General features: G+C 38.1%; 1 protein-coding gene across 1 annotated transcript; it reads left to right on the top strand.

Moving 5' to 3' along the window:
* Positions 1 to 15,883: 15,883 nt before the first annotated feature.
* Positions 15,884 to 17,087, top strand: LOC106525100 (trihelix transcription factor GT-3a; the record flags this gene model as incomplete). Its single annotated transcript, XM_014019210.1, is given in 2 exon segments — positions 15,884 to 16,580; positions 16,890 to 17,087. Coding segments are annotated over 2 exon segments (676 nt in total), but the record flags the coding sequence as incomplete, so codon positions are not given.

Below are 17,087 nucleotides of genomic sequence, written 5' to 3'. Positions count from 1 at the left end.
GACCATTAGAATGTAGCTGGACTGCAGCAAATTACTGTTTCTAATTATTTTGTAATGAAGGCCAATTTATTGTATATTGATCATAACTGATTCATGACAGCAATAAAAACTAACATCAAAGTGGAAAATCTCTCTTTCACAGGCACTGTAAATGTAATGATTAGTTGAGTGTCATTAAAATTACAGGAGATTTTGCTAAAAGTCAACCACCTTTGACTCAAAAGAAAAATTTTCAAACAGCCTAAAGAAAATGACCGTCATCTATTAATAAAACAAATTTAAACTCAGTATCTGTAAATTTAGCAAAATGGTAACTTTTTTGTGTTGACTAAGGTAGCTAAGCTGAGGCAGCCATCTTGAATAGGGTTGCCTCCCCCCCAAACTCATCAGATGTAGAAGAAAATCCAATGAGTACATTTTCAGAGTGTCGTTACTACCTGTTCACATGGTTCATAAGATATGTTACTAAACACATACATAAGAAACATTGTTGCTTTTGGCAGCACAGCTCTTACATGAACTTCTATTTCTGAGTTAATTATAAAATAAAACAAACTAAATTGTCAAAAGATTTTGTGACAATAAAAAATGTCAATGTTCCTTTTCATTGAAAATGTATTCAGTTATGCAAACATCTGCTTACTAAATTCATTTTTAAATTTAGATTCACTGTACTTTAGTAATAACTGAAACCAAATCTCAGGGTTTTTCCACAAAGAATTTATACTAAAGAAATTAAAATCTAGTTGAGTTCAGTCCAATCCATTTACACTGTAACTTTGTGATTTGTATTGCTACAAGACAGTCATGGGATACATTAATTAACTCAAATCTACATAATTATTCATTTGAGTGAACAGAACAGCTTGTTTCCTCTTCTGAGATTTGCTGGAATGCCAGATGGTCAGTCCTTTGCTGTCAAAGCCCAGATCTGCTTACAGAGCGAGCCCCCCAGTTAATGTAGCTGACAGTTTAACATCTCATTTTATTTATTTCAAAGTATTAAAAGATTTGTTGGTCTCAGCTGTCTTACTAAGGTTCTTTCAGGCGTGTTCATTCAGAACAGCAGCTGAACAAATCCCTGAGGAGATATTCTGTGCATGTTTACAACCAAAACAGTTCAGGGACCTCATCTACAAAGACTTACATGGATTTCCTACTGAAACATAGCAAAACTGTGTACACACAAATATTTCAAGATTACTGTAAACACAAAGGAACTAATGGGGTTGGTAGAACTTGGAGCTTTATTAGGTAGTTGATGTGAATCAAGGTGCAGGAGTGTTTACGCCAGGGTGTGGAGGACTTGTGTTTCAGGATCATATAGATAAAGCAGTCCCTGCTGGATGGCTGGCACAGCCCCAGTTGGTCTGCCAGTTCCCTCTGGAATGCCACAAACCTCAGTTTCGTCAGCAGCAGTATGGCTTCTCACTGTGTCACACGCCAGCCACCCGCAGCTCCAGTCAGTTTCAAAGAATTTCCCTCAGAAGCCAAAAATGACTGAAGCATTATGGCATCATGGGCCAGAAAATCTCTCTAAATACACACTCTGCATATTTTTCCATTTGCTTTTTACTCTAAAAAACCTAAAATGGCTAAAACCATTTTTGTTTAAGGTATTTGGCACCACTTTGCACATTATATCCACTCATCTAATTGCATATGTGTGGATATGTGGATGATAAATGTGGATGCATAAATGGCTAATTGTCTGTGTCTGGTGTGTACTATGAAAGTTTTCACATCACTCATAGTTTCCCAGTCCTCAAAGTGTCACCAATAGATGCATAATCTTTGTAACGTGTAAGTACTCTTGCAGCCATTTCATTCCTGATACATCAACAGATTTGTGTGAGAAGGGTGCATGCAATATATTTGTTGATAGTCCATTAATGTCTATGAGGGGCCGTGCAAGCCATTAATCATACTGCCACTCTCACATACTACGGTACCTCTCATACATATATTCTACCTCTCTTGGATGGCTTCAAACTTTCTAAACTTCAATGAAAACAAAACTGAAACTATTATCTTTGGACCCAGTGGTAATCGCAGTGAGTTTTTAAATCTCTTCTTAAAATACACGTATTTTCAAAAGTTTTTAATGTAGGATGAGATTTGTTTTCCCTATTTATTTGGTCTGTTTTTATGGTTATCATTATTTGTTCAAATTGTATTTATTCATTTCATTTTAAAAAAAAACTAACAAAACAAAACACATACGTGCAACAAAACAATACAAATCAAATAAAATGAAAGGCAGCAGCAGAAGAAAAAAATCTTATATCTGCTGCTATTTTCCACAAAAAAATATATTAATTTCAAACTATAAAAAACCCAAATAAAAAAATTCAACTTCTCAAACAGTAACTCATTCAAATACAAATTAAACCATTTCATGTTTTTTTAACAATTTTGCTTTGATCATTTTTTAAAGGAATTAATTGACCCAATGCTTTTATAATCATTTTCCAGATTATTCCATAGTTTTATACCTTTTGCTGAAGTGCATCTGTCCTTCAGATTTGTTCGAATTTTTAGTTTAATAAGCATTTGCAGTCCCTTCAAATTATAACAGCTTTCCCTCTTAAGAAAATTCGATTGGATGTTTGAAGGTAACACATTTTTATGAGCTTTATACATAGCTTGCAGAGTATGATATTCAACCAACTCATAAAATTTTAATAATTTTAACTGATGAAACAATGTATTAGATGGGTGATAGTAATGCTTTCTTATGATAATTATTATTGCTTTTTTTTGTAAAATAAAAATAGGATTAGTAATTGTTTTACATGCATTTGTAAGAGTTCAGTCTTACAGGTCTTATAACAAAGTTATAAGAGTAATTTATTTAGCAAGGATCACTTTTATTTTGGGTAAACATTCCTCTAGTGCAAAAATGAATGGACACACAAGAAGTGACTCTCAGTCAGTGAATGTTGATTTGATCCATAAATATTGCGATCATTTATTTAATCATACAGAATCACTAAGTACACTTCATTGTGGATATTAATTCCCTATAAAAGTTTGGGATTAACAATAACAAGCTTTAAGCTTCTTAATTGTCAATCAGACACTTTAAATAGAAACACAAATGTCAGCTTAGATGTACGTAGTTGGCAAAGAAGAGTTTAAGAAAAGGTGGAAGAAAGGTGTTAGCTTTCCAATATTTTTATCTTTAATAATGTGGTTTTAACCAGAAGGACAAAGCGTTTTGTGCTCGGCTTCGGTCAGACAGCAAGGTTCATAACACAGCCAGCTTATTTACCTTTAGATGATGGTCGATCACCTGTCCAGGTAATTCGGGGCTTCTGTTGAGAGAATCTGCTTAGGACTGTTCACCAGAGTGACCCAGGCGTGTAGGTCTACTCGCTTTGTCCGCGTCAAGCCGTAGAAAAAGGCAAAGCCTCTACTGGAACCCAGGCTCAAAATAAAACTTCCGTCTAGAAGGTATTCTGAAGTGTGTCGACCAGGCGTTGGTCTGACCCAGGCTGTGAGGTTTCCTCGTTGGTGATGAAAAGATAAAACCTGACACAGTTCAGCTTCTGACTCTGAGAGTCTAGCTGTCAGAGTGACTGACAGCGGTCCGTCACATACTGCTGTCCGGGCGGAAACTGTTAGTTGCTAAGAAGCTTAAAGAATCTAAGTTCGGCGTCCGGAAGGTTAGATTAGAAAAAAAACCTGCATCATAGAGCACGCGCACCCCCACCACTACCAAACGGGATGGAACAGAAGCAGAAGGAGGTTTTAAAGAGACAGAGGCCAATTTCAAGGAGTTTAGAAGAGGAGGTGATGAGAAGATAATTTTACTTTCTATTTAAACATAAAAACAGCATTTTAATAACAACTAAAGGTGACATATATACTTTATTATAGTGTTGTATTTAAATTTATGCCTGAGAAACACATAATATTGGCCCTTTAAGAAAAATACTGTTGGTACAAGTCATTATTGTATGACTTACATTATTTGGCAGTACGATGGCTCAGTGGTTGGCACCGATGCCTAACAGCAAGAAGGTCCTGGGTTCAATCCCCGGTTTGGACCTGGGGTCTTTGTGTGGGATTTGCTTGTTCTCCTCGTGGTTGCGTGGGTTTTCTCCGGGTACTCTGGTTTCCCCCACCCCAAAAACATGTACAATAGGTTGCCTTCGGGCCCAGGCCGTCCTTGAAAAAGAGATCCGAGATCTCAATGGGATTCACCTGGTTAAATAATGGTGAATAAATATATAAATAATTATTATCAACTTTTGGTATTTTAGCTGCAAGACTTGGACCAACATTCACAAAATAATTATTGAATCTATTTACAATTTCATTCTGATCATAAATTTCACTAGCCTGGTTTAAACCAGACCCTGCCCTTCACTTTGCTTTGTACAAGTGTCTGGACTTGCTGAATAGATAATCGTTTTTTACAGGAGGCGTGGCCTCTGCTGAAGAATGTGTGTGTTGTTGGTGTGAAGGAGGCTAAGCAAAGAAGCTAACCGGAAATCGTGTGTGCTGTAAACAACCCTACTAAGAGGAGAAAAGCACCTAGCCAAACGGGACTACTGTAAATGAGAGCTGCTGCTTTGTCAGACAAATTTATTTTAATTTGGAAGCCTTATCAACACGGACTGGCTTCATTCACTTCCTCCACTGCCGTATGCTAAAATAACTAGCAGACACTGCGCAGAAAGTCCACGTCATTCAAAACTCCTCCTTCTGTTTGCTGATTGGCCCAGGTAAAATAAACTACAAGCAGACACTGCGCAGAAAATTGACGTTCTGTTCTCTGATTGGCCCGGCTAAAAGTCTGCTAGTGAAATCCATCTCAATGGGAGAAGTCCCAGACGGAGCAGTGAAGGGAAACTAGAATTGAGCGGAGCTGCGTAGGAAGGCAAGGGCCAGGTTAAAATTTCACTGTCATCCTCAACAAAGTATTGTGAAATGCTTGATTTTGTTTTAGTTTTCAAAACACTATTCATGTTGCCTTCATATCACTTTTATTTTTATCTAATAAATCACTGTTATATTCTCTCTTATGCTTTCTTATAATCCATACTAGCTTTTTTATACTTTTTGTATTTCTCTTCTGATTCTTTTGTTTTTAATTTCAAAAAGCATGAATACAAATTATTTTTTGCAAGCATTTCTCAACCCTTTTGTCATCCATGGCTTGTCAACAGTATTTTTCTTTCTATAATTATTTTGGACACAGTGCTTTTCATACAGATCTTCTAAAATATTCATGAAAACCTTGTATGCTATGCTCACATCATCAACAAATGCATCTTTCCAGTTTTGTTTATTTAGATTGTCTTTTAATTTATCTAAAGATTTTATTGATGTGTTTGTTTTTTTCTTGATTGTAACTACTTTTGTATTACATTGATTATTTTTATAAATCATGAAAACTGGTTAGTGATCACTTACATCAGATGTCAAAATACCACCCAACACTTCTCCGTTTGTTATATTTGTAAAAAATGTTGTCAATTATTGTTGCACTGTGAGTTGTGATTCTGGTAGGTTTTGATATTAGTGGATGAAGATTTAAACTGTGCATTGAGTTTATAAATTTAGCAATGTTATTTGAGTCAGTTTTGTTACCTAGGTCAATATTAAAGTTTTGTTACAACTCTCTACAAGGATGTTCATGATTCTATCAGTGAATAGCTCAATGTTTGACTCAGGTGATCCATACACCCAACTTATAATTATATTTTTGAATTCTTATTTATTATTTCAATTGTTATTATTTCCATAATATTTTCCATAATCAATTACATTTTATTAATAATTTTACAATTAATTTCTTTATTAAAGGGGCAATATTATGGGTTTCTCAGGCATACATTTAAATACTATACCATAACTAGAAGCACTCAGAGAGTGCAAATCTCCGCCCAAGTCCAATTTCCCCCATCCTGTAATAAACGCACAAAAGCAGAGATGGAAACACATTTGCCGAATAAGTTCTGACGTAGCGAACATTTAAGCAGGCAGTTTGCACGGGATTTCTTACCGATGGAGTCTAATGTGGAATAAAAGGGATAAGTCAGACTCGTCACCCTATGTTATTCATCGTCAAACTGGCGTCGGATTAAGCTCCTAAGTTTTCATCAGTCACATTTCACCGTGTAAAACGTCTGTTTTATCCCCTTGTATGAGTTTGAAATGGTTTGACTCTCTTCATAAGTGCATCCTGGTACAGTCGTAGACTGAAGCAGACTCTCACACAGAACACTGGACAGTTATCTCCCCTCTGAACAATGCAGATACATACAAAAAAGGGTAAACCAAATAATATACACAGGCCACTAGCGAAAAAAATCTGAGCCGGGCCGGGGGCGGAGCAAATGACCGGCCCTTTTTGAACCTAATAATAAAGCTCATGATCACATCATTTTATAGTACATATATGTGCCTACAACAGCAGGGCTTACAAGCTTACAGCACCAAAGAGCAACAATGTTATTTTGAAGTGCATCAAATGGACAAGAAGTATAACAAACCAAGAACAAAAAAATTATTCGGCTATAAAACACAAATTCAAAACAGTTCAGCACCACGGATAGTGGTCGGGTCATTTTGACACCAGATTTATCTATTTCAACCCAGAGCCTGACCCTATCAGTAGCTAAAATTCAGTAACACTGACACAGCGGCACACATGTTCACAAACACGATTTCACAAAGAAGTAGCTACTCACCACTATTGAAGGACATACGACGAACCTTGCGCTCCGAGAACTCGTCCGTGATGCTCATTGATCTCTTATTCTGGACAACGAGTCCTCTCAGTCTCCTGTTCCATGTCCCACTCAAGTGCAGCATGTCAAGTTCTAGACAGTTGTAGACTGTATTTTTTCCCTCATTTTACAGGTATTCTGAAGTTAACAGACCAATCTCCCAAATATTTTTAAGTTTTATGGAGTTTATAAAAATGTAGTTTCGAACTTATTTAACATTTCAGAGCCTGTAGGACATTAAAAATCAATAAATAACATCAAAAGCCCGTCTTCCAACCCACTTCCAAAATTCTATCTGTTTATAAATAAAAGTTCTGCGTGCTACACTATTTATTATATCCTACAGTAAGGCTGAATCTGTTCCAGTTAAATGTATTTTTGGCACAACTTTGCGCGTCTTTTATTTAACTGCGTCCATGTGGATGTAATAATTGTTAATCATGTGGATGTAATAATTGTTAATTATGTGGATGTAATAATTGTTAATCATGTGTGTCTCGTGTGAACAAAAACCATTTTTACATCATGAACAGTTTATCAGACTCACCTCTAAGTGTCGCCAAAGGAACCAAAGCCACAGAAATGTGCGTACGCCAGCCCTGGAGTTGGCATGGGGCTGCGCACATTTCCACGTTCAGTTCAGTTTTGATACATCCGGAGTTTTGCGTGGAAAATGGCGTACGCAAGGTTTTTGTGCATACGCATTGCTGATACATGAGGCCCCAGGTGTATAACTTCCAAAACTAAAATTTATTCTCCTACAATTTTTTTAAGAAACAACATGGAGAATGTGCTGCAGCCTTGTTGTCCCTCTCAGCAACAACTATCCTATTTTCCTGGTATCCTTCTGATTAACTGTATAGAAGTGGGACTGACAGCTGACAAGCATGAGCACACAATTAATTTACTCACTTAATTTATGCATCTAAAAAAGTAATAATTTCAAATCAATAATCATCTGAAGTGAGAACGTTTGCTAGAAATAGCCGTAGGGAAATTTGACATCTCCCTTTTTTTTTTTGAAGAGATTATAAAACTAACCAGCAGTTAATTCAAAATGCATAGTTTGGGAATAAAAGGAAACTCTCCAATAATAATCAAATTAATTCAATTGAGCTCCATGAGTATTGAGCAATGAGACAGACTTTATTCTCAGACTTTATATTAAACTTTTGTTGGTTAATAACAAGCAAGCTGTTTAATGTTGTAAACCAAGAATTCTAAACAGGATATTTTCACAAGTTTAGCTCAAATCCATCATTGGTAACTAATTGACACCATTGATATAGAAAAAATATTGGAAATGATACAGACAGAATTTGTGAAAATACAAATTTGGATAAAACTAATTATATGATATTCAGTAATAATAAGAGAAGTGTCAATGTTACAGATGGTGTTGAGATCTGTAGAGTCAGTGAGGTAAAGTTTCTGGATGTCATCACTGATGAAAAGCTGACATAGAAACCTTGCATGAATTATTATTATTAGCAGATTTCACCATCAACACCCCACACTGCCACCTCCAGAAGTTCTCTGATGACTCTGCCATAGTCTGCCTCATCACAGGTGAGGATGACTCCGAGTACAGACAGTGGACTCAGGACTTTGTGGACTGATGCCAGCAAAACCACCTCCTCATCAACGCTGCCCAAACCAAGGAGCTGGTGGTGGATTTCCGCAGGCACAGTCACACTGCCACTGACACCGGTGAACATGCAGGAGTGGACATTGAGACAGTGGACTCTTATAAGTACCTGGGTGTTCACCTGAACAATAAACTGGACTGGACTCGCAACATGGACGCCCTTTACAGGAAGGGTCAGTGCAGACTCTACCTGCTGAGGAGGCTGAGGTCTTTTGGAGTGAAGGGGGCGCTCCTGAAGGCATTTTATGACTCTGTGGTGGCATCAGCCATCTTCTATGGGGTGGTTAGCTGGAGCGGCAGCTTAACTCCAGCTGAGAGGAAGCGGTTAGATAAGCTCATCAGGAAGGCCAGCTCTGTGCTGGGATGCCCCCTCGACCCAGTGCAGGTGGTGGGAGACAGAAGAACTCTGACCAAAATAACATCACTAATTAACGTCTCCCACCCCATGCATGAAGCTGTGGCTGAACTGGAGCGCTCCTTCAGTGACAGACTGCTGCATCCGAGGTGCACAAAAGAGCGTTATCACAGATCTTTCCTCCCAGCAGCTGTCAGACTCTATAACCAGCACATCGCCCAAAATTCACAATAAGTGTTAACAAAAATCACAATAAGTGTTTACAAATATCTCAATAAGTGTTTAAACACCTGCTGCTGCAACATCGTTTACAATCTAAATTTTAGACTGTTACTATTCATTGTAATTACTCAACTGAACAATCATTTGCACTGGCGGCTATGGTGTAGTGGTAGAGCAGCTGGCTTTGGGACCCGCAAGTCACAGGTTCAACTCCCCGTTTGTGTCCATGGGCAAGACAGACACTTCACCCCTAATGCCTCTGATGTGTGTCCCATCAGTGCATGAATGTGATTGACACTGATTAGTCTCCATAGTTGACTGTATATGCTAAATTTGTAGAGACCTAATAGAGTGTGAATGGGCAAATGAGGACACAGATTGTAGTGTGAAGCACTTCGAGTGTCCTGGATGGATAGAAAAGTGTTATATAAGTACAGTCCATTTACTATACTGTGCTGTAATTGCACATCTGTGTTTCTTGTCTGCATTTTAATACTTCATGTTATGGAATAATTATATATCTGCTTTGCCTTGACACTGTCAGTAATCGTATCTCACGTGATAACTAGTTCGGCTGTTTTAATCTACCGGCTCAGACTTCAAGTCTCCAGAAATGCATGAGCTCTTTTATTTTGATAAGGTACTTCCGGGGCTGACAGCTTTGTCATTGGTTAGATGGTTACAGTTGGCGAATGGTGATTGGTTGTAAACATGTCACAGGATGTTATATTATTGGCTGTTCTGCACTGAGGCAGCAGCCACAATTGACAGATTTCTCTGATTGACTTCTGCTCTGTTGTTGCTCCATTAAATCATCATTGACGGCCATACACGCAGACTTTTTGTGCATTTATTCCAACGTCTTTCTGCATTCTTGAAAAATCCTGCCACGACACTTCACTTTACAGTTAGTGGTCTGTTGGGATTGTTTTTGCACTCAAAAAAGGAAACTTCTGATTCTGAATGTTGGATTCTGAAACAAAACATCGCTTTTCTATTCTTGAACAAATCTTCATATTATTTTTTATTTTTATTAGTAGTAGTTGTATCATGGCTAGTAAGTGTTAATTTTGTTTTGTGTGTTCTATCGATAGTTTGTAGTGTGTGAATCTTTGTACTGATGCTGCTGTGACACCTGAATTTCCCCGCTGCGGGACAGTAAAGGCTATTCTATTCTATTCTATTCTATTCTATTCTATTCTATTCTATTCTATTCTATTCTATTCTATTCTATTCTATTCTATTCTATTCTATTCTATTCTATTCTATTCTATTCTATTCTATTCTATTCTATTCTATTCTATTCTATTCTATTCTATTCTTATTTAAGGATAAAAATCTGTTGCATTACTGTATAAAGTAAGGGAGTTATTCAATAATAAAACTCTGTATGTGTTGTATAATACAATAATTGTTCCACATTGTATTAAAGTCTGGGGGAAAGCATGTAAAACAATTGCAAATCCTATTTTTGTGTTACAGAAATAGCTGAAAGAATTATCACTAAAAAACTAATAAAAGGAGCTTCCTTCGTAAGGTGGTCATCTCTGCCTTTGGTTCTGGTGGGGAGAGGAATATGTGGGCTTTCTGTAAGGATAGATGGATTTTTTTTTCCCAAATCTTAAAATGTAGTCTGGGTCTTCTCAGAATATCTAAACAGTTCAATGCTGTTTTCACTTGTGAATAATCTTTCTCTCAGATTAACACAACAGTTGGTTTCATTTATGATGATCAGGTAATCAATACAATTTATAGATGGCAACACCCTCTTATTTTAGCTTATGTTAAATTTTGCAAACTGCATTTTTAGATTATTTTAGAGCTTTTTCTTTCATATTTGGAATCAGCTGGTGACTCAAAATTTAATAAGCATTGAATTAAAAAATTCACGTGGTTAACTTTTAGGTTGTTTATGTTTTTTCGTTTAGTTGTTGTTTTTTTTTACTTGAAGGCCATTGGAGATCTATATTTAATTACAGTCTTGAAAAAAGTAAAGTGTAAAAACAATGGGCCTCATGCAAGAACATGTTCGTATTCTTATCCGAAATTTCTCTTACTTTTGTTCGTACAAAGGGTTCGTACAAACATGTCACGTCAGATTCAACAAACTCTTCTATCTTCAGGAAAAGTGCGTAAATGAGCTGCGTAAATTCCACCTGTTCGTATCCAACTGCTCGTGCACGCGAGAGATTAGCATAATTACCACCCCAAAAACACCATATAAGGCTGTGTTTCCTACATCAGATACAAGGAAGTGTTCATTCATGAAAAATGACAGCGAAAACTGAAAAAATAAAAACTTTGTGAGTTCAGAGATTGAAGTCCGTCTGTCAGAGATCCAGAAAAGAAAATCTGTCATTTTTAGCAGGCCAGCTGTGGAATAAAAAGAGCTGCTAAAAGTATAAACAACTGTGTTAAATCATTTTCATTTATTCAGAAGCCRCAGCGCTGCGCMCCGTGCCCCCCCCCCCAGCGCTCTGTGCTGGTCTCAGATGCGGGTCTGAAATAAGCATTTTAAAATGTTTTCAAAATAAGTCTGGCACTTTGGAGAAAACCCTGAACTTGATCATATATCCCCTCTGGTCTGGGAACGTCTTGAGTCCCCCAGGACGAGCTGGAAGGTGTCGCTGCGGAGAGCGGGGTCTCTTTGCTGCTGCCACCGAGACTGATCCCGGATAAGCGGCGGAAAACGGAAGAACGGACAATTTATATTGCTAGTCTAAATTATTACATTTAAAATTATAACTCTAATCCAAGCAGAATAGCCTATTGTCAACATAATTATGGAGTGTGATTTATTTTCAACTCAAAATATCTTCAAACTAATGTTATTAGTGAAGAAAACCCGTCTGGATAACAGCAGACTGACTGCACGTAAAACATACAACAGGTCTGGACCACTCGTGAATTTTGTTCGTATCTGAAAAAAATCTTAGAATACGAAAACATTGGTGAATGCCACAAATTCTCCTAAATCACTCGTACACACAATTTAAGAACAAATCTGTGCGTACAAACGGTTCTTGCATGAGGCCCAATAACCTGTCAGAATAGAATAGAATAGTTGAGATATCATTATGTCCATTGTCTATTTTTACCTCCGTCAAGGAAGGAGGTTGTTTTCAGTCATGTCTGTCTGTCTGTCTGTGGACAAAATTACTCAACAACTTATGGATGGACTTTCATGAAACTTTTACCACAGGTAGGTATTGGCCAAAGAAACTCACCTTTACATTTTGGTAATGATCCAGATCATGATCCAGATCCGGGAATTTTTTTGAAGGATTCTTCACTATTGCAGGATAGGGGGAATTGGTCTTGGTGGAGGTTTGCGCTCTTCGTGTGTTTTTAGTTCTGCATTGCTTTCCAGAATTGTAAACTGTTAATGCCATAGACACCAACGCAGCCCCATCCCATCATGAAAGCAGGCTTTTGCACAGTGCACTGATAACAGGTAAGTTGATCCCACTTGTCTTCAGTACAGAACATGGTATCCATGATTTCCAAAGAGAATTTCAAAGTTTGATTCACCTGACAGCAGAACACCTTTCCACTTTGCTTAAGGCCACTGTAAATTGAAGATTTCGTCTTCCTCTGCTGCCTTTCATTTATTTATGATTTGTATTTTAATTATATTGAATTTATGTTGTTTTTAATTAAATGAATGAATAAACATTATTATTATTATTATTATTATTATTATCATTATAAACTAACTGTCCCTGAGAAGATGGCATGATGTTTAAATAGTGCTTGAATAAGTCTTTTTTATAGAGATTTAACTAGCATTTGATGGCATGGTGAACTCTGTTTACAGATAAATTTTGTGGAAGTTTCCTGGATCTATTGACGTCTATAACAGAATTGTTTTTAATGCAGCGCTGCCTGAGGACTTGAAGATCATGGGCATTCCATACTGACTTCTGACCTTGTCCCTTTGATCACAAAGAAATCTCCAGATTCTTGAAATCTTTTGATAAGAAATATAGGGAGATAATAGAAAATCTTCTGTTTTTTGTTGTTGTAGAACATCATTACAGGCATTTTTTTGCAGACTACTGAACCTCTTCCCAACTTTATTTCTGAGAAAAGATCTTCTACACTCAGTCCTCTTACTGACCTGTTGCCGATTAATCTAATTGGTTGCAAACTGTTTTTATGTTTTGGCTTTTACAGCTTGTTGCCCCTGACCTAACTTTTTTTTAGACGTGTTGCTGCCATCAAATTCAGAATTTCATTGTGAATAAATTAAGGGTTTAAGAAGTTTGCAAATCACTACATTCTGCATTTAATTCTATTTACAAGGCATCATAATTTGGTAGTAACTGTTGTGGTACAGAGATTTTCAGTGAGCTTGCAACAAATTTAGTGTTTTTTCATTTCTTTATGTTTTTCATGGACAGAGTAGCATGAAGAAGCACTCTCTTTTCCAGCAATGACTGACCTGAAATTGCCTCTCAGAGATCTGAGAGATAATGACTGTTTGGTTTGGAGTTCAGTGTAACCTGAGTGATTTTTGATTATGTTTTACGTGGACACACTCAGACACTTTTGACTCATAACATGTTTTACATTCTTAAAGAACACTGCAACTAGTCGTAACATCAGACATTGTTTAATTAACATTTAATTTAACTATAAAACTAGACTAAACTGACAGAAACTTACCTCCTTGAGTCCTCCTCTTGGATCAGCTCTGGTGCTCCATCCTGCTACTCTCCCACCAGCTCGTCTTGCATTACTCACCTCAGCTCCTCGCCTTTCTTGGATTCTTTACTCTCCTATCCATGCCGTCCTCCTCCACAAACTCAGTAAGCATAAACAAGAATCAATTCAAGTCTCATCTTTCTCATATTACTCGATACTCATCTCTGACCAACTCTTCTCATCTCCCCACAGAGCTTCCCCTGGGTCTACCTACTTGCACTGCAAATAAACTCACTTACCTTATACAGTACTTGTGTCCTGGCCAGCTTCGTTGTCAGTGGAACCTTTCTGAGTATGTACCGAGTACTCATTTTGTAAAACATGATAGATACCTCATGAAGTACAGTATTTGAAACATAATGAAGGAAACATATTGACACGATTTCTGGAACCTAGAGAGATGTGGTTCAGATGATGCTGGGTTGGTCGGCTTGGTTTTATGTCAGCTAATACTGCTTATTGATTGGTTCACTGACTCGGGGGTATACGTTACACAAATGAAAGTAACGTGGATAGTTTGCAGTGACTGTAATGTTTTTTTTTCACACAATTTTAACTAAACAACAGGCTACCAAACAACAAGCTAACATTAGCTACTATCTTTTTTTTTTTTTTGCCATCCTGCTCATATTGCTGGATGGTCCAGTACAGCTTTTGTTACTTACTGTAACTTTGAGCTTGGTGTAGTCCATTACTGTTGTATCACAAATACAACACAAAAATTTTATTTTGTGTGTCATTGTAGTTGTATCACAAATACAAAAATAATGACACACAAAATAAGATTTGTGTGTTTTTAATTTGTGTTTTTTATGATCCCACCCAAGTTGTCAACTTTCCCTAAAAACACACAGAAAAAGTTCTACTTCTGTGATGAATATAAACAAACATCTTCTGTGCACTCAGAATGGACCCATAATGGTGGACACCTTACTGCACTCTCTGGCTGAGCTACAGGTGATGCACAGATTTTTTTTTTTTTTTTTTGGCGAAGCAGCGCATGTTGTTTGTCCTTTATTGAATGAGAGAAAGGGAGGAGAGTTCTGTGCAGCTGGAAACTACAGAGCTGCTGTCCCTCCCTCCACAAAACAGCAGAAACCGGTGGACGAAAGCCAGAAGACATATGCAGTCAGGTCCGTTTTCCACAATCAGAATAAGATGATCAGATTGTGTTTACATGCACACTATTCGGATTATCAATCGGCATAAACCACCCCTCTCATTCCGATTACAAATTCATTTGAATCGAACTGAATCAGATAAGAATTAGATACCTCATAGCGGTAACATAATGCCCCCCACATACAGAAATGCACTAGAACTCAGAAGTCTTTATTCCTAATAAATGTCAGGCTACTTGGTGCACCCTAAAATTGCAGCGGTTTGGGTGGGGGTCTTTTTTGGGGTTGGGGGGGGGCATTGGTTGAGAGAAAGGGAGGAGAGTTCTGTGCAGCTGGAAACTACAGCTGGCTATCCATCAGGTCAACACCTGATGGATAGCCCCTCATCAGAGCGAAACAACGAAAATCTGAAGCTCCTATGTTTAATAGCTTTTGAGCAATAACCATTTTTGTATGTCCAGATACAACTTTTTCAGAGAAATTGGGGGTCCAGGGGTGGTGGGGGTGGGGTTACTGATTGGTGGGCCTGAGTAAAAGGCCTTTAAAGCTAGCTTTGGTGGCCATCTTGGCTGGGGAGAGGGAAGTCTGAGTCTCTCTGGCTTATTTTCTTACTTTTATGGACTTGAATGTCACTTTTAACGGTAAATGGACTGTACTTATATAGCGCTTTTCTACCCAACCAGGATACTCAAACCGCTTCACACTACAATCTGTGTCCTCATTTACCCATTCACACAGCACTCTACCAGATCTCCTACAAAGTTAACATGTACAATCATCTATGGTGACTAATCAGTACCAATCACATTCATACACTGATGGGACACACATCAGAGGCATTGGGGTGAAGTATCTTGCCTAAGGATACAACATCTGAGACAGCTGGACGGGGGATCGAACCAGTGACCTTCCGGTTCCAGGACGACTCCCCTAACCACTCTGCCACAGCCGCCCCAACTTTTAGGTCGTATTCAGACCTGACAATTTGGTCCGTTTTAAATGAACCAGAGTTCGTTTCCAGCTTTGGTCCGGACCTTTTGTGCAGCTGTGAATACACTCATGCGAACTCTGGTGCGGATCAAACAACCGGACCGAGACCCGTTTTTTGAGGTGGTCTCGGTCCGCTTCCAAACGAACTCTAGTGCGGTTCGTTTCAGTTTGCGTCTGGTGTGAATACAGACCGGACCAGAACCGAACTATCTGCGTAAAGCATGCACCTTTTTGGACTTCACGGGCCACCGTTGCTGAGCATYGTGGGAAAAATAGCATTATTGTTGTTGCTAATGCTAACACCACCTCTGCATGTATGCTAAAAACAATGAGCCGTGGACAGACCTGGAACAACGAAGAGACACTGTGCCTCCTCGACATTTGGACGGATGAACACATAACTAATCTGCTCGAGAAGACACACAAGAATGCGGTCGTGTTCTCCATGTTTAGCGAGAAAATGAAGGAGCGGGGTTTCAAGCGTTCTCCAGAACAATGCCGCATTAAAGTGAAAAAACTGCGCCAAAGTTACCAGAAGGCAAGAGACGCACTGGATAAGAGTGGGAGTTCAGGAGAAGAAAAAGACAAATGTCCGTGGTTTGGTGAACTTGATAAAATATTAGGAACAAGACCAACAGTTTGTCCTGTAGACATCATAGAAACGAACACCCCGCTGGCTGATAACACTTCATCAGGTAACACTTCATCAGAGAACACTTCATCAGAGAACACTTCATTTGAAAGCACACCTTCCCCTCCAACCACCAGCAACTCCGTTGAAGTTGAGAACAATGGTAAGTGGGTTAATCTTTTGTGTTTCGTTATTATAGTTGTAAGCATCAAATGTTAATTTTTATTTTCTTTGTTATGGCCACTAACTACATTGAATGAATAACAAAATTTAATTGATCGGGTTTTACAGTAAAAAGCTTATTGATATTTTATTTGTACTGTTTATGTCGCACCCTGTGTAAAGAAACAACAACCAAGCAGACAAATACCAAAAGACAAACCTATTTCCATGTGTCAATTTTTATGCATTTGCRAAAATGTAAGCTATRTTTTAATGAAATCTATTTTTTTCTTGTATTTCACTTGTACAGATGAGGAGACTGAAGAACCCTCAGATGACACTGGTGACAGAGAGGGCAGCAGTGCTTCACTCAGCGGTGATGGAGCAAATGGAACCACAAAAGAGAGGCTGACTGTTCGTGGTGTTCAGGCAAGGAAGCACTTGGGCAGAAAGCGCAAAGCTGAAGCTTCAAAGTCTGACTCTGGGTTGCAAGATTTTGTCTTACAGC

This window comes from Austrofundulus limnaeus, unplaced genomic scaffold (assembly GCF_001266775.1).
Source record: "Austrofundulus limnaeus strain Quisiro unplaced genomic scaffold, Austrofundulus_limnaeus-1.0 Scaffold211, whole genome shotgun sequence".
NCBI classification, from domain to species: domain Eukaryota; kingdom Metazoa; phylum Chordata; class Actinopteri; order Cyprinodontiformes; family Rivulidae; genus Austrofundulus; species Austrofundulus limnaeus.
This window is presented reverse-complemented; position numbering and strand designations above follow the sequence as displayed.